The 19,051-nt window shown below is 35.8% G+C and overlaps 1 protein-coding gene across 3 annotated transcripts in view; it reads left to right on the top strand.

The window, feature by feature from the left end:
* Positions 1–6,853: 6,853 nt before the first annotated feature.
* LOC115962432 (nuclear pore complex protein NUP160) overlaps positions 6,854–19,051 on the top strand; it is a 31,280-nt gene continuing 19,082 nt past the window's right edge. For 2 of the 3 annotated variants that reach the window (XM_031081267.1, XM_031081266.1), the window contains exons 1-8: positions 6,856–7,165; positions 7,250–7,650; positions 7,733–7,793; positions 9,738–9,895; positions 12,816–12,901; positions 14,634–14,738; positions 14,836–14,933; positions 15,600–15,720. In XM_031081267.1, coding sequence (XP_030937127.1) covers positions 6,969–7,165; positions 7,250–7,650; positions 7,733–7,793; positions 9,738–9,895; positions 12,816–12,901; positions 14,634–14,738; positions 14,836–14,933; positions 15,600–15,720 — 1,227 coding nt within the window. In that variant the 5' untranslated portion in view covers positions 6,856–6,968. Of the gene's footprint in view, positions 7,166–7,249; positions 7,651–7,732; positions 7,794–9,737; positions 9,896–12,815; positions 12,902–14,633; positions 14,739–14,835; positions 14,934–15,599; positions 15,721–19,051 lie in introns of all 3 variants that reach the window. The other variant, XM_031081268.1, reaches the window with a different exon arrangement.

The raw sequence follows: 19,051 nt of genomic DNA, 5'->3' as shown, positions 1-19,051 counted from the left end.
AGGGTTCCTGCATGTTTTTCTTTCACCAAAACATCCTCTAAGTTAAAGACTTTCCATAATTAGGCTCTAAATTAGTCATAGGCCTCCTAGTGATATTGCCATTAGAGAACAAGAGATCGAGTCATAAGGGGTCAAAAATGAGATGTCTACAACAATATTTAAAAATTGTATATGTTGAATGTACAAAATGTTGTACCATTTTTTTTTTTTAGAAATTGTGTGTTGAATATAAACAACTGTGTATATTACTTGACAAATGTGTGCATTAAATGTAAAGAAATATGTACATATTATTAAAAATGTATGTTGAATTTACACAATTGTGTATGGTTGAATATATAGAATTGTGTATATTATTTGAAAATTGTGTACTTTGAATGTATAGAATTTTGTATTTTTTTTGAAAAATTGAATATTTTGAGTATACATAACTTAGTACATTTTTTGAAAAATATGTACATAGAATATATAGAATTGTATAAATTCTTTAAAAAAAAATGCTTATGTTGAATTTACACAATTGTGTTAATTCTTTGAAAATTGTGTAGTTAAATGTACATGATTGTGTACATTCATTAAAAGATGTGTATGTTGAATATTCAAAATTGCGTACTTCATTTGAAAATTGTGTATTTTGTAGATACAAGATTATGTTCATTTTTCAAAAAGTACGTACTTTGAATAAACCGAATTATGTACATCCTTTGAAAAGTTGTGTATGTTAGATATACAGAACTGTTTACATGATTTGAAAAATGTGTACGTTGAATGTACTTAATTGTGTACATTATTTGAAAATTGTGTATGTTGATGAGTTGTGTACATTTAAAAAAAAAAAAAAATTTGAATGTTGAATATACAAAATTGAGTACATTATTTGAAAAATGTGTAAGTTAAATGTATATAATTATGTATATTATTTGAAAATTGTGTATGTTTAATGTACAAAATTGTGTACATTTATTGAAAAATAGTGTACATTGAATTAAAAAAATATGTAATTTATTTTAAAAAATATATACATTAAACATACCATATTGTGTACATTTTTTTAAAAATAATGTATGATGAATATACAAAATTGAGTACAATATTAGAGAAATGTGTGCATTTAATGTACATCCTTTAAAAAATATTACATTGAATGTACACAATTGCGCATATTATTTTTAAAATGTTTGGTTAAATTTACAAAATTGTGTACCTATAAATATACAAAATTTTAGCATTTGATTTTTAAATAAATAATAAAAAATCTGAATTATTTTTGTAGGGACACGATTATTTTACGACCCAAGAATGGCATTGGGCTCGAAAGTAAAGGGCCCTAACAATATGATTTGTAGAGAGTGGGCTTGAAAGGCAAGACTTTGGTCACAGGTCAGCGGTTTAGTCGTGGTTTTTATGGAAGCTTATATATGGGAGGACTTTGGCTTGACTAGCTAAGCATTTCATTGGAATGGGTTGTAGGATTTAAGTCCTCGGATTGCGTCCGAGGAGCACAGTGTCCTTTCCATTCTCCCTTTCACAGGATTTTTCCCTCCTTCCTGGGGAATCCCCTTCTCCTTCACTTTCTTTCCTTTTTATACTAGTGTTCATTTCCCCTTTTAGTGTCCACGTGTAAGTTTTACTTTCTGGGGTGCAGACCTGTCCTGTCAATCCATACCTAGAGTGGTTGTGGGCGGTTGGAAAAGTTAAATAGCATGGTTTGGAGTATGGACCTGTCAGATGCTGGATTCTGTATTACGATGTTGGCAGCTTTCTCCCTTGTCCTGCCCCTGTACTGAGTTTGTCCTTTTTTTCGGGCGTTTTGTGAGGTGCTGAGCATAAGATCGTCCTCGGCCATATCCTTGTGCCTTTTTTGGGCCTTCGTTATGCGTCCTCGGCAATAACTCTCCTCGGCTTAGGCCTTGGGTCCTAACGTAGAGTGGGCCTGGGCCATGAATTCTCTGGCCCCACAATAACCCCTCAAAATCCTGCTGCCCAACTTTTTAGTTTGAGATGAGGGTTTTGGTGATGTTGGGCCCACATCATGACCCGCTCAAATTCTGTACTTTACTGATGTTTGTGTTTTTCCATTTGCATGTGAGATGTGCCGAACTAAGAGGCATCCCTTTAGTTTTTACTCACGCGATGTCCTCTGACGTTTCAGTGTTCGAGGCGCGCCTTCACGAGGATCTTCAAATCTTATGGTTGCAGATGGTGTTGGAAATCGAGCCAAAACCGTCTTGTCCGTAGCATTCCTTGGAAACCCGCATAAATTAAATGCCACCACCTTGCCCTTTATATAAGTAGGATAGGAGGTTATTCCCCTTACACATTAACCCTTCGGCTCCCTTCAAAATCATAATCCTTTAGCCATAATCACAGTCTCCATATCCAGTGCTATCCACCCTTAGTGCAATATGTTTGAGGCACGGGTGGGGGTGAAGGGACTACACCCGCCGCAGAGGCACCGGACCCCTCCGAGACTTAAGGTGGTGCGGTCTGGACAGGGGAGACACAGACTCAAGATGATCTTCCGTTTTGATAAGGTGGGGATGGTATCTCTGCTTCTTTTAGTCAAAATCCGAAGCAGGTACTGGTCGCATCAGATTCTTGGTGCGTCAGAAGTAAGGTTTTCCGCCATCAGCGCCGTCTGCTCTATCACAGGCGTAGCTAACATGGAGGCTCATCAACTTCCGGCTCCTTGCACCTTTTCTTCAACGGTGCTAGCCCCAAGTTGGGTTCTTTTACTACCCGAGTTATGGGCATGTAAAAGTATTGAGGAATGGTTTTCGTAGACACTGTTTTAGAACTGCTGCCTCTCTCTTCTGTTTTTTTTGTTCACTCCCTTGTATCTTTTCTTTTTGCTCATGTAGTTAGTTTCTAGCATAAGCTTATTCAAACTCTTTCATTGTACGTTGTACTCTTTCTTTATCTTAATTAAAGATGAATCTGTTTCCTTCTATATATTTTTCTATTCTGCAGCAATTACTTTGTGAATGGGTGTACTACAGGTGTATTTTCCTTTAATGATACTTAGGGCAGGGAACCTTGAAACAAAAAGCTATTAACTTGAACTTATCGACATTATCGAATATAATAATGCGAACCTACAGTATATTAAACTTATGAGACTAACCGAGATAACAGCTAAGCGCTCCGTAATGCGTGTGAGGCAGCCGTCCGAGGATGATAAACTCAAAATAAACCATCCAAGAGGGTTGCCGAATAGTGAGGGACTTTGGCCGTGTTTTTGATAACACGTGGCCCTATCACAACCGCATCAATTCCCCTGGTATTGAGGATCCGAGGGTAGACTGGGAATTCCATTCAGTCTAGGGACTAACCCAACTATTAATGGGTAATTCCTCTACGGGGTAGAGTCTAAGGGCCATATAACGCCCAGGTTGTGTCCAAACCTTATATTTTTTTTTCTCTTAAGTAGTTGGTTTCCGCAGAGGCTTGAGTCCGAGGACCATACAAGGCCTTGGTTCTGTCCAAAACTTGTGTTGTTTCTTCTAAGTAGTTAGTTTCCCCAGAGACTTGAGTCCGAGGACCATACAAGGCCTTGGTTCTGTCCAAAACTTGTGTTGTTTCTTCTAAGTAGTTGGTTTCCCTAGAGGTTTGAGTCCGAGGACCATACAAGGCCTTGGTTCTGTCCAAAACTTGTGTTGTTTCTTCTAAGTAGTTGGTTTCCCTAGAGGCTTGAGTCCGAGGACCATACAAGGCCTTGGTTTTGTCCAAAACTTGTGTTGTTTCTTCTAAGTAGTTGGTTTCCCCAGAGGCTTGAGTCTGAGGACCATACAAGGCCTTGGTTTTGTCCAAAACTTGTGTTGTTTCTTCTAAGTAGTTGGTTTCCCTAGAGGCTTGAGTCCGAGGACCATACAAGGTCTTGATTCTGTCCAAAACTTGTGTTGTTTCTTTATTTATTTATTTACTTTTCAAAGATTAGCCCCTCGACCAAGGTGGGGAGAGTTAGCTTGATGTTGGAAGCCCCTAGAGCTGCCCGTGCCATTGGCACTACAAGGCGTAGCCCCTAGCGGAAATTTATGTCGGAGCAACAACAGCATGTCGCTGGAAATGGAGGAACCTTCGCAGATCTCTGCTTGATAGAGGCTTAACTCTACTGCCACCTGTGCCAACGCGCAAGCCTTCCCACAGACGGCGCCAATTGTAGGGACACGATTATTTTACGACCCAAGAATGGCATTGGGCTCGTAAGTAAAGGGCCCTAACAATATGATTTGTAGAGAGTGGGCTTGAAAGGCAAGACTTTGGTCACAGGTTAGCGGTTTAGTTGTGGTTTTTATGGAAGCTTATATATGGGAGGACTTTGGCTTGACTAGCTAAGCATTCCATTGGTATGGGTTGTAGGATTTAAGTCCTCGGATTGCGTCTGAGGAGCACAGTGTCCTTCCCATTCTCCCTTTCACAGGATTTTTCCCTCCTTCCTGGGGAATCCCCTTCTCCTTCACTTTCTTTCCTTTTTATACTAGTGTTCATTTCCCCTTTTAGTGTCCACGTGTAAGTTTTACTTTCTGGGGTGCAGACCTGTCTTGTCAATCCATACCTAGAGTGGTTGGGGGCGGTTGGAAAAGTTAAATAGCATGGTTTGGAGTATGGGCCTGTCAGATGCTGGATTCTGTATTACGATGTTGGCAGCTTTCTCCCTTGTCCTGCCCCTGTACTGAGTTTGTCCTTTTCTTCAGACGTTTTGTGAGGTGCTGAGTATAAGATCTTCCTCGGCCATATCCTTGTGCCTTTTTTGGGCCTTTATTATGCGTCCTCGGTAATAGCTTTCCTCGGCTTAGGCCTTGGGCCCTAACGTAGAGTGGGTCTAGGCCATGAATTCTCTGGCCCCACAATTTTAATTAAAAAAAAAAAAACCAGGGTCAAGTTAGACTGAGGTGACAGTAGTACAAATTGGTGTAAATACATTTTTTGTCCCTACATTTTGAACCACTTTCCATTCTGGTCCCCACTTTTTTTTTTTTGGGATCCAATCTCTAAAATAAATTTTTTTTTCTCATTTTAGTCCCTACCATCATCTCATTAACGGAAATAGCCTATGTGACAAACAGAGTATACTGTTGGCACATTAGACGATGACATAACAATTAAAATAATATTAAAAATTTTAACTAACATTAAAAAAGTCTATGTCAGAATTAAAATAAATAAAAAAGGAACATTAGAAAAAATTAAAAACAAAATTCCTCTAATTTTTTTAAAATAAAATTAATTTTTCAGAAAAACATGTTCATGATCTTTGTGTTCTCCCCTGCCTATTCATGTTCAATCCTTATTCTCTTATCTTTTCTTTGTCTTTTTTTGTACCTTTTTTTTAATAACTAAATACTTCGAAACTCAAATCAATAACAGTTAAACAAAATAACATTTTATTAAGCATTTTTTTTTTTTTTGCAACCAAATGCAACTGTTAGGAACCCACATTTGGGTATAGAATGCATTTAGTTAGTTAGTTACAATTTGAAGCATGTTAATCACATTTAACACATGTTGGAATTATTAATGCACATGAGGAATAATAGGACCATTAGGATAAGACCATGTGGGCCAATAGAATAGTTTCATGGTTCTATAAATACCTACTTCTAATCATATTTCCATTATTGAGGAATAAACAAATTTCTTCATGCATTAATGCATCTCTCTCTCTCTCTCTCTCTCTCTCTCTCTTAATCTCTCTTAATCTCTCTCTTTCTCTATGGAAGGTGACTACCTCGAATTAAGTTAATTTCTCTACAATTCTCATCAACCCCCTTATAATTCCTATCCAATCCCATTAAGAATCACTCCTAATAGCAACAAATTCTCATTAATAGACCTAGAAAATTCTCATTCACAAACCCATAATGTTCCTTCTCAACCTATGAAAAATCAATTGTAAATAAAGCAAACCCACACCACACACAACCAAAAAACCGACCCACCAATTGCGAACCCCACCATTGGACCCAATTGACCACCACGCCCCAAAAAACACAACCAACACCACTGATCTGGCCTAGCCACCATCGATCTCCACCTCTACCACCAATCTAAGCCCATCTCTCCACCTCCACTACTGATTTGTAGCCATCACCACCAATCTGAGCCTCTCTCTCTCTAACCTAAATCAAACCCATATAGGTGGTAAACAATGAAATATGAGAGAGAGAGAGAGAGGGAAATGAAGGTCACGAATCTGAAAAGAAAGAAGAAAGAGAAAGACACAAACACGCATGAGAGAGAAAGAGAAGAATTTTTTTTTTTTAAGATAAAAGAATATTGGGTTTATCTTAAAAGAATGGGTTTATCTTAAGATTTTTTGGATTTATCTTAAAAGAAAGAAGAAAAAGAATGGAAAATGGCTTTCAAAAAAAAGAATGGAAAATGATTTTTTTAAAGGAATTATTTTAATTTTATTTTTTATTAAAATGGTAATGTTGAATTTTTTAAAGGGTCTGAGTTAATGTATGCCGTTAGGGCATACATTAACTATCTATTTTAGGTAACTTTTTTAATGGGAAATTGAAAAAAATATCAAAGAAGTTAATTACTTTTTTATTTTTCCATAAAAAGTTTCATAAAATGAATTACTATTAGAGGTTAGAGCATACGTTAATAAATATTTTAAATATTATTTTAATGGTCATGTCAGTATCTATTGTGCCAGTAGTGCACTTTGTCTATTACATAGGTTATTTTTATTAGTGAGATAATGGCAGTGACTAAAATAAGAATCTTTTTTCAATTTTAGGTATCACGGCAAGGACCAAAACAGGGGAATGGACCCAAAATATAAGGAAAAAACGGAAAAGAAAAACAAAAAGAAAAAAAGTGTATTTACGCTCGTTAGTAATTACCCCCACTCACTGATGGCAGGGAAAGGCGGGGCATGTCTCCAGTTTAAATGAACTAAACTAAACCCTGGGCAGGGCAGTGGGCACTCAAAAAGAGTTTTAGGGTTTAGGAAGAAGATGGGGTTGGCCGGGATGGAAGTTCCAATTATCGGCTCCGATTCCGTCAACTGGGTTGAGCTCTTTGTCTCTCCTTCATCCTCTACTTCTACTTCTACTTCTACTTCACCGCCTTTCGCCCCTCTGACCGTAGAGGATTACTCCTCCTCTTGCTCTATCATTCAACATCATCACGATTCTCCTACCTATCTCATATGGTTGGTATTCTTTCTTTCTTTCTTTCTCAACTTCCATTTTCATTGAATTACTATTCTAATCGACTCAACTATTCGCTGCAACAGGAGAATTCACAAAACCCTTCCTCATTCCCTTGAATTGCTACAGCTTTCTTCTTCTTCTACTAATGCAGGTTTTCCTTCCGTCGGTCTTCGATTCACTTTCCCCGATGCGCTCTCTCCCTTCGCTTCTGTTTGTGTCTCCCAAAATCAGATTACTCTCTATGTTTTGACCATCTCGGGACTCGCTTACCTCTTAAAACTCACCAACAACATTTCTACCTATAATGTTTCCAATTCCACTTTCCCACCAGATCATCTTTTTGAGTTTGATATTCGTCGCACTCATTCCAACCATGGGCCCATCACGTCTGTAGCAGCAACCGCAGGCTGTCTTGTAGCTGGCTTCAATGATGGATCTGTCTGCTGCTTCCAACTTGGCACCATACTTGACCACACTGCTCCTGGTATTATCATCAAATTCAAATTTCAACAATGTCACTGACTATTATCACTTTTCACCGCTAACATGCCTGCCTGCTTGCTTAGGTTTTGTCCATGAGCTGCGTGATGATCCAGGAATGGGTCGTTTGTGGGGTTTCATGTCCAGGTATCAGAAAACTGTTTCCGTATTTATTTCTCATATCATCCAAATCAGTCTGAATTACAATGTGAAATATGATGGGTTTGTGCATAGTATATATATGTGTATATTCAACAAATGTTCCGTTAACCAGTTAGAATTACTGTATAGATTATTTCCCCATCTAACGGAAGTTTGATGATCTGTGCTGGCCATATATATATATATATATATATATATATATATATATTTAAAAGAATTTGCTGCTGTTGTGGGATGCTTATTTAAAGGTTTCCTATCTTGTAATAGGATATTGGCTGGCGATTAAGGTATTGGGAGAGTAGCATTTTGCGCTCAATGTTTTTTACTCTTGTTTCTTTGAGTTCAAACTGCTTTAGTGTATGTTCGGAATGGAGGGAGACAGGAGGACAGGTGCGGAGGATGAGCCAGCTTCCCCTCTCTTCTCATCTCCACCCATCAAACATAGTATTAGATTTATCATGTCATTTGGCTTTGGGCCTCTTGATTTTGGGTGTAATGAATGAAGTGAGTTAATAGGAAGAAGATTCTATGTACACGCATGTCTTTTATTATACTTATACAAGTCTTTACTTGCCTCTTGTTAAAGAATCAGTTCCAATATAAAAGAACACTCTTGATACTCTAGAAATCATGATTTTGGCATAAGCAGTATCAAATTATTGAATTTGATTATTTTTTATTTTTTATTTTATTTTTTGGATAGGTATTGAATTTGATTATTCTTGAAATTAAGATATGTGGTTATGGTGGCAAATTCAAGAGTGAGGATGAAATTTTGAATAATTATAAGCAGTGTCAATTTATTCATTTTGATTATTCTTGAAAGTAAGATATGTGATTTTATGGTGGCAAGTTCTAGAGTGAGGATGAAATTTTGAATATACATAAACAGCATTAAAATATTTTTTTTTTCAAAAGGTAAATAATTTCCTCTTATTAAGAAAAAGAGCTACCCATGTACACTAGCCGTATACAACTGGACACACTTGGACAAGGAAGATAGGAAAAAAAAAAAAAATACGAATAATAAAACATTTAGGAAAACCTCTAGGAGGCCACATTTAGGCTGCTGCAACATCAAAATATTCATTTTGATTATTTTTGAAAGTAAGGAATGTGATTTTATGGTGGCAAGTTCAAGAGTGAGGATGAAATATTGAAAGCTATAATAATTATGTTAAGGTGTAGGCTGCTGCAAAAGAAGAAAAATAAAAAGCTCTAAGAATAAGGTACTGTGCTGCATATGGAGGCTGGGAAATCTCTGCTGTTGTGTAGTTGTATCTTTTTGTTATTGTTCTTGTTAGTTAGAAGGTGTTTCTGCTATTTTGTGTGTTGCTGGGCTTTATCTGTAATTTTGGTACTTGTTTTTCTAGGTATTGAGCTGCAACTTTCTTTCTTTGTTTCACAATAATAGTCAGGTTACTGATCAAAAGGAAATAATAATAATAATAATAATAATAATAATAAGGTTGTATCTAGTGCACAAAGCTCCTATTTTTGTTGGGTCTGAGATTGGGGATTGCCGGATTGGTGATAGGTAGGTAGCCTTAAACCAATTGTTTTTTAAAGAGGTTGATTCCAGTACTCAAACTTGCAACCTGTTGCCTTTGATGGAAGGCACTTGCCATCGCAGCAAGGCCCAACCTTTGTTTTATAATAATAGAGTAACTAAGTTTGTGGTAGTCATTAACCTACAGAAACTCTGTTTCATTGTTTGAATAAATTTTATAATAAAAACAATAAAAGAGAGAGAAATGTGCTTTGATTTCATACTTTTAACCTACTGCGACCCATATCATCTCTTGCTTTCCTTCTATTGGGATTAATGAGTCCTTGATTTCCAGTCTTATTGATGTTCATAATGCTAGTACTACTATAACTTGTTAATTTTTTTAATCACTGATTAACTTGTAAATATTTGTCATGCAGGGGTAGGGTTGTAGGACCTGTGCAGGACTTAGTAATATATGAGGTGCATGGAAAACAATTTCTATTTGTGCTTCATTCTGATGGGATCTTACGAATATGGGATAGTACAAGTCATAGCAGGATCTTTAGTCATTCAATGAGCATTCCAGAATTGGCAGGCAATTTCAATTACTTTCTTTTTTCCTTCCTAAACTTTCAATTTGTTCAATCATTGTATATTCATTTCTAGACTCCCATTACCTCTCAAAAAAATTTTAGACAAAAATTTATTATTCAGTGTGTTTGGGTGAGTATATTTTCCTTGGTTCATTTTGCTTAAAAAAATAAGCAAACTAGCAAAGTAAATAAACATTTGTACCTAGAAAAAATTGAAGCTTGAAAAAGCTGTAATAAATTAGAATATAAGCTTAACCAAACACACTTTGTCTTACTTTTGGACACCTTAAATGATACACTATTCTTAGATCATTGATTAGGTTTTGTCAATAAACTCTGGCTCAAATGACACTTCTTCCTCTCTCAAATGAGAAAAAATTGGTATGTTCTGCGAATATCTGCTGTATCACCAGGAAAATATTGAAAAGGTGTTTAGAAAAATTAGGCAATCATGAATTAGGTGCTCAATTAGGTTTTCAGCAAATATGATTCTGTTTGCATAAAGTTCTCACAATTATAGTTGGTGCATTGAACAAAAAATATTGATGATGAGAAGTGAAGGTGATGCAATGATGTCAAAGGTGATTGGCTTCAAGCAAATATTTGGTATTGAAAGGAATGTAGTGAAGTTTGCTCTGCTGTAAGTTTACAGCTCATGCTTTATGGAGTGAAGTTTTTTTCATGTTTGGGATTCAGTGGGTGATGCTGAGGACAGTTGCTTCTCTTCTTTTTGCATGGAGGAATTGTTTGGGGAAACACTCTTCCAATGTTTGGAATATGCCAGCTTGTTTGATGTGGTTAATTTGGAGGGAACAAAATACCCGCACATTTGAAGATATTGAGAGATTTGTTGATCTTTTGAAGTCTTTGCTAGTTGGGACCTTGTTTGAGTGGTCTTAGATTTGGGATTTTACGCAATTTATTTTTTCATTTTTGATTTCCTACAATCTGTTAATTCTTCTTTTTGATTTTTTTGTATTTGTTTGGAGTACAATTTGTTCACCATCATGAACATGATGTGCTTTTGTTCAATAAAGATTCTATTACCTATCCAAAGAAAAAAAGGAATGTAGATGGATTTACTGGAGATTTGAAAGCTTACATATTGTGTAGAGATTTGGCACTTTTTGAGAGTGGATTATGCTGCTGGATCTAGCAATAGTTGGCATGAAACTTGGACAATGTTAATGAGATTCTACGAGAAGTTTTGCAATAGATAGAATCTTTTTCTCAATGAGAGAAAAAGAGATAGAGACTATGTTTGTGATAGTTGTAAATGGGTGTTTCTATTACAGATGCCAATGAGCTCCAGCTCAATGCACCTCTTTTGCAATAGGAAGGTAGACGGTGATGTTATAGGTTCAAGACTCACATAGATGTGTGTGTAATTTACCAAGAAAAAAAGGGCAAGACTTAGATACAGTATTTAGGTGCTGTTTCTTAGTTTCCCTTCTTAAGATTCTGTCATGTGGATTTTTTCTCATGGGATGAAAGTGTATTTTTTAGTTAAGTAGTCACATGGTAGAATCTTAAGAGGGGGAACCTAAGAAACAACACCTAAGGTACTGAACCTAAGTTTTGTCCATAAAAAAATATTAACCATGCTTCCTATGCCATCTAAATAAAAACTTTTTTTTTTTGGTTTATTTGTTTTGCAAGCATTTAAAATGCCATGTCAAGATGACATAATTTACAAAAACTTTATGTACATGTTTCTTCTTTGACCTTTTCATCTATGTTCTTGTTTTCAATATTGATGGAAAATTTTGACGTAAGAAAAATTTGGGAATTTGTCTATTTGTGCTTGTAGTGGGTTAAGGGGTTAGGAGTTGTGGATCTAGGGTTTAAAGTTGTAGAATTAAGGGTTTGTACTTAAATTAGATAGGTTTGATTAATTTTTTTTTGGATAAGTAATAAAACTTTATTAAAATTAAAAATGTAGACCATGTACACAGATTAAAAACAAACTAAGCACCAAAAGGACAATAGTCAAGTATCTCAAACATGTGATCAAAGGAAAAGAGAGAGGAAGCATTCATCCACTCAAATAAAGATCTGAGAAGAATAAGCTTAAGACCAGGCACTGATTTCTCCCGTCCCTCAAAAGTCTGTGCATTCCTCTCACACCAAAGGTGCCACATGAGACAATGGGGGATCTTGCTCTAGATCGTATGACTTTTGGGTCCACCCAACCTTCTGTTCCAGTTATTGAGGAGATCTTCAACACCCTCTGGCATAACCCACATGACCCCAAAAAATTTGAAAATCATGTTCCATAATGCATAAGCAATGGGGCAATGAATAAGCAGATCATAGGGTTCTAGGGTTTGATAGGAAAGAGGAAGGGTTTGAAATGGAGTTGTAAGGAAGTAGGAAAAAGGAGAAATATATGGTGTTCAAGGTTGTATGAATAGCACCCGTAAACAAAAGCTTATTGTTTCCAATGGAGACATCCAAGGTTCAAATTCCCCCTCCCCAACTAGCAAACTGGATTGAGCATAAATAAATATGACTAGTAACCAAAAAACCTAACAAGGTAATCACTAATGAAAGACTAATTTGGACCCAAAGAAAAGAAAACATAAGATAAGACTCAACTAAATTAATAAAATAAACTTGATTCGCAAGAATTTCAGAAATGACAACTTTGCCATTGAATACAAAAACTGACCATAACTTGTTAAATAAAGACCCAAATTAAAATTTTTTTAATCCTAAGACACATATAACTAGATCTTTAAAACCGCATAAAATTTACTTCAAGTTGGACTTCACATGTGGTCCCATAAAATAAATCTTGAATATAGATAACTTTGTGTAGTAACTAACTAATTTTCATGGTTGCATCAATTTTTTAGTTGCTTATGGTTACTGTAGTGTGTACTTATTTCTACAACGTTTGCTTCTTTCTTGTACTTTCAGGAGCTACTTTTAAAAGGTTATGGGTGGGCCAAGTTGAAAATGATTCAAGTATAATTCCATTGGCTATCTTGTATGGAGAAACCTCGGTATGTATTTTTCTAAATGATACCAAATGTTTAACTTGTTTTCCGAAGCCTAAAAAGTTTTGTTGTTGAAAATTATTTGTCTCAAAACCTTAGGGTATTGAAAATCGTTACACTAAACAGCCCCCCATCCTAATAACAATGAACCCATTATAGGTCTTAAAGTGCATAACAACAATTGGGGTTTCCTTAAGTCAAACTGAAGATGTATTAGGCATTCCTAAGTCTAATTGATGTCATGATGCGAACAATCAATTCTTATATTAGAAAGTGGGCTAACAATATATATTAGGTATCGTTTACTAACTGATATAAACTAGTCAATTTCAGCTATTAGCAAGTGATTAACAATGCATATTAAGCACAATGTATACAGAAAAACCCTTTACATAAGCTTGGAATTGCACACGGATCCTGATTGGAAACAAATACACTTTCTTCCAACCTGTTGATCCCAAGTATGATGATTGTAGAGTCCTAAATTCTTAGTTCTTTGTGGAAGAGTATAAACCTCTAATTAGTAGTACTCTACTCTTCCTAGATACTACTAAACTTGAGTAGGACAAACATGGGAATTATTTTTCTGGTGTAAGCAACCTTTGTTGGATTTATCAGCTCCGTCATAATTATTTCTCCAGCCAATAGGATGATAAAAGGACGGAGGGTTATTATGCTCAATTAAAAAACATGTGAGTAGCTTAACATCTTTTTTTTTTTTTTCCTTAATTGGTAAGTTACGTGTGAGCCCAGTGGGGTCTTCAATCCAGAACCTCACCCTCTAACCATTTTTTAAAATTCAATTGTTATAATAAGAAGAGGAGGGGGATTTGAAGCCTGATTATCAATATAAAGGGAACCAAGCTATGCTATTGAGTTACAAGGCTCTTAACCTAACCAAGTTTTTTGAGGAGCTTTATATGACCATCTCTATAGATATTAGAGCCACGTAGAGGCAGGGAGTGTCTGCATGCTGCTTGGTTCCTTTTTGGCCTTCATCATTTGTTCCTTTGTGTTTGATGTGTTGTGTATGGGGAGAGAGGATTGTTCACATTTTTGAAGATTGTGAACTAGTACTATTTCAGCTGAAACTTTTGTTCATGTCTTTACATGAATGAGTGCTGCTGCTAACATGTCTACATCTACACTACAACACTTCATAGATTAGCTGAATTTTAGAAGATAATTTGTATTTTTTTTCTTCTTTTTGTGTGTCCTTTGTATACTCTTCATGTACTAGGGTTGCACCACTTTTGCACTATTAACTGATTACAATTATCCATAAAAGATTTATAAAAAAAAAAAACGGTTTGAGGGGAATTCATTTGGTAGAATTTTGAATTAATTCTTATAATATTAACTCTCCCTCCCTCCCTCTCTCTCTCTCTCTCTCTCTCTCGCATCAATCGATGATAATCAGATAGCCCATTCAGATCATTTAGTTTGTTACAACTTACTATTTTATTGTTTCAAAGTTCAATTTTCAGCTGATAATCACATTTAAAACTCTCCAAAGTAGGTAGAAAGTATGTGATCATGGCTTACCAATTGTACATGCTTGTGGGGATAATGATTTGATTCCTTGCCAAAAAATAAAGAGTAATGATTCTATGTAACACTTAAAAACTATAGTTTGGCTGGTAGCATAAGTTGGTTTTTTGTTACTTATAAATGTTCAGTGATATATGCCCGAGCTGATATTTTGCCCATCATGATGGATTTCTTGGTTCAACTTTAGGAAGTAAGCTTGGAGATGATCTATGTATATGGCCTCCATTGTAGTTTTGGTGACAGGACCATTTTGTTGCTGGAGCCTTCTGTTCAAAATATACTTTTGGAGGAGGTAAACGATTGGTTTGTCCATCCATTGCTTTTATATTTTTTGTATGTGGAGAATTATTCATTGCACCAAATTTACTACTGCCCTGATTTTATTTAAGGGGGGATGCATTGATGTCAAACTTACCTCAGACAAGATATGGATACTGAAAGATAACGGATTGGTGTTTCACAACTTGTTACTTACAACTGTTAATGTGTAAGTCTATTTGTGCCTGTTAATTTTGTGTTCACCTTGTTTCTTTCTAATGTTAAATTATACCATAGATTTGATCAGCCTTCTTGCTATCTTGATATTTTAGGCTTAGTATGTCCTGTACAAAAATGAGGCAGTTACCTCTATGCCACTTTTTGGCTTGAGTATGTTTATAACCTTCAGCTGGTTTTTGGCTTGCCCCTTGTATAGGTTGAGCAGCAAAATTTTAGATTTTTTCCTGTAAATGATGCTACTTGCTAGTTCTGTCCTCCCCCTCCCCCCACCCCCACCCTTTTTTTTCTTCTTGTTTTTACACTAATGATTTCTTTTTACAATATCTTTTCCTATTCCTTGGTTATATTTCAGTCTTACATGCATATATGTTTGCACTTACAGAATGAAGAAATATGGAGAGATTGTTTTATGTGTAAGCTAAATATTTGTTCCCAAACTGCAATAAAGTGAGACTTAAAACCAGAGTTTCGTAGAGGTTTTAAGTTGGTATTGTGTCTGCTCACATGCATGTGTTTGTTTTTATGTTCACAAATATATATGATATGTAAACATTTCATTACTCTTCTATCTGATTGTAATTTTTTATTATTTATATGTTTGCTATCCATATGTATTATTGTCCAAGGTTAATTTATTCTGAAACATCATTGTTAGGGAAGAAGCACAATGTTATGCCTTGCAGGAAGAGTTTGTGGCTGACCAGCTATTTCAAAGTTCTGAACATTCTTCAGATGATCTCCTTTGGATAACACATTCAATATTTTCATCTGGAAAGGTACTGTGTCTGGTGTTGTAATCTTATGTTTCTTAACCTTCTGGTGTTCATTGCTTTCAAGTTACTAATTGAAAAGGTCAGGTTTTAAACTGGAGCTTAAACACCTCCTGCTTGCATAAAAAAAAAAAAAAGTTCTGTTGTCATGGTTTTTTATTTTGTTTGTATGAACACATGCACAACTCTCATAAATGAATATACAAATGTGTACAATTGCTGGTCTTGTTTCCTGCAAAAATCCAACTTCATTGGAACTTCTGGATTTATAACTTCTTTTTTCTGTGCATGGATTGTGATTCATTTGGAAAAATTGAAATTTCAATTTCGTCATTTAGCATGTTTATGAAAAGTTTCAACTGTCATTTGGAGTTTTAGGAACACAGATACTAAAATGTATTACTAAAGAAAAGCTTTCTGAAACCAAAACCTTTCTTTCTATTTAACTTTTTACTTATTTATTTATATTCAGTTAAATTTTCAGCTGAACCCAAGAAGGATAGCTTTTCCAAATCTTTATTTTTTTGGGGGATATGTAATAAGATTTTTTTATATCAAAAAAGGGACGCTCTAGTACAAAGGAAGTGTACAGGGGTCAAAAAATCAAGTACAAAAATTACATAATCAAGTAAATCAAGAAAAGAAGAAAATGATTGGTTTTGAAAAGTTGACAACCAATCCAATACGGTTTTAAAGAAAAATAAATTGAGATCTAGCATGGATCTCTCATTATTTTCTAAACACCTGCTATTTCTTTCTCTCCAAAGGCACTCAATTAAACAATTGGGAACAATTGTCCATATATGACCATTTCGTTGACAACCAAACCTACCTTGCTAGCAAGCTAGGAGTCCCACAACTGACTTTGGCATAGTTCAACTAACTCCAAATAAACCCAGAACCATAGACCATGGATCTATAGCAACCAGAAAATAAAGGAAAAGATGGTCAACCGATTCACCATTACACTTGCACATATACCACTAATCCAATATCCAAACCTTCTTTTTTCTTAAATTGTCAATCGTCAGAAATTTCCCCAAATCAATAGTATAGACAAAGAATGCCACTCGAGAAGGGATCTTCTGCTTCCATATGCTTTTCCAAGGGAAACAAAAATCGTTAGAGCTAACTAGAAGATAGTAATAAGAACTAACCATAAACCCCTTTTCTATTTGGTTTCCAGCTCATTTTATCCTCACTAATTCCCCTTATAGAAGAGCCATATATGGTATCCATGAAGCTCAACAAAGCCTCCAATTCCCAATCATGGATAGCCCTAAAAAAACTTACATCCCAATGAAGGACCCCATTATTGAACTTCATAAGGTCAGCCACACTTGCCTCCTTATCTCGGCAAATTCTAAATAGTTCAAGATAGCTAACAACAAGAGGAGTCTCCCTACACCACCGGTCTAGCCAAAACTTCACCCACAACCCATGACCAATTTCATACAATATTTAACGGGACAAAGAAGGCCATCCTTGGCTAATATTTTTCCACAAACTAACACCATAGGGACCAGCAACTGAACTGGTACACCAACCACCTCAAGCACATCCATATGTCATTTACCTTATACACATCCATATTTCACTTCTATCACTTGTCGTCAAAGAGCATCCCTTTTAAGCCCAAATCTCCACAACCACTACCCAAGCAATGGTTCATTAAAAAGTCTCAAATTCCTTATCCCCAAACCACTTAAAGAAAGAAGAGTACAAATAGTGACCCATTTAACTAGGTGAAATTTGGGTTCATCCCCTAGACCACCTTGTAAGAAATTCCATTGAAGTTTTGCAATTCGGTTAGCCACAAAAGCAAGGATAGGAAATAAAGAGAGAAAATAAGTAGGTAATTTGATAGAGTACTTTTAATTAAAGTGACTTTACCTCCCCTGGATAAGTACAAACGTTTCCATCCTGCTAATCTCCTTTCCACCTTCTCCGAAATTGGGGTTCATATTGTCTTATCCTTGAATTTTGCACCCAAAGGAAGACCCCAATATTTCATTGGGAGAGTACCTTGCTTATAGCCAAGGACATTCAATAATAACTCAATATTATGAACCACTCCCACAGGAACAAATTCTGGCTTACCCCAGATTTATTTTTAGGCTTGAAACAACCTCAAACCAAATGAGCACTATACGGAGAATCGGAATCTGATCAAGGTCGGCATCACAGAAAATAAGCATGTCATTTGCAAAGAGGAGATCAACAAAGAGGAGATCAGACACCACCAAAGGTCTTCCTTCTAAATCACTCACATGAAAACCTGACATGTGACCTTTATGGACAGCTTTATCCAACATTCTTCCAAGAGCATCCATGACCGAAGCAAATAAAAAAAGGAGCCAAAGGATCACCTTGTCTCAACCCTTTGGAGCTCTTGAAAAAACCACGAGAACAATTAATAAGAATATAAAAACGAATAGTAGATAGAAAAAAGAAAATCCACCGCCTCCACTTATCAGAAAAAACACTACACTCTAGCAAATTCATAAGAAAGCCCCAATTCACATAATCAAAAGCCTTCTTAACATCTAGTTTACAGAATAACCCTGACCAGTCTTCAATCTACTGTCAAGGCATTCATTAGTAACAAGTACAAGTTTGAGAATTTTCTTGAAGCTGAAATGATATCTCCCATGACTGTGTAGTGTTGTAGCCAAAAATTTAGCAATAATTTTATAAACCCCCCCCCCCCCCCCCCAAATAGGGTGAAAGTCCCAAACTTCTACTGTTCTAGTTTTTTTTTTTTTTTTTTTTTTTGGGAATGAGAGTAATGAAGGTTGTACTCAATCTTTTTTCAAACTGACAAAATGCCATGGGAAAACCATCTGGCCTAGACGTTTTATCGCCATTAAAATCCTTAATGACTTCAAATATCTCTGCCTCCTTAAAATGTCTCTCTAACTAGTCCACATATTCTTTGGATATTGTTGGAAATTCCAGCTCATTTGGAAATGGTTGATCAACTTGCTGCTCAGAGTATAAATTCATGAAAAATTGAGTAAGACAATCCACAATCATATCCTAATTGGAAGGCAAACTCCCATTAATCATAAGATTCTCAATACCATTATTTCTTCTATTAGAATTGGCCATCTTGTAAAGAAATCTCGTATTGGAATCCTCCTCCCTCAGGTGCAGCACCCTAGACTTTTGTCTCCCACTAATCTCTTCTAATAAAGCGATCTTCTCAATTTCTGTATGGAGATTTATCGGTTCTAATTTTTCCTTAGTTGTTAGGGTGAGTCTCCCCTCTAACACCTAAAGCATTTAAATTACTCCATAACCACTACTTATTAATAGTGACATTTCCAAACTCTGC

This window comes from Quercus lobata, chromosome 10, assembly GCF_001633185.2.
Source record: "Quercus lobata isolate SW786 chromosome 10, ValleyOak3.0 Primary Assembly, whole genome shotgun sequence".
Classification (NCBI taxonomy): domain Eukaryota; kingdom Viridiplantae; phylum Streptophyta; class Magnoliopsida; order Fagales; family Fagaceae; genus Quercus; species Quercus lobata.
The sequence above is the reverse complement of the archived record's forward strand: the minus strand, read 5'-3'. Positions and strand labels throughout refer to the sequence as shown.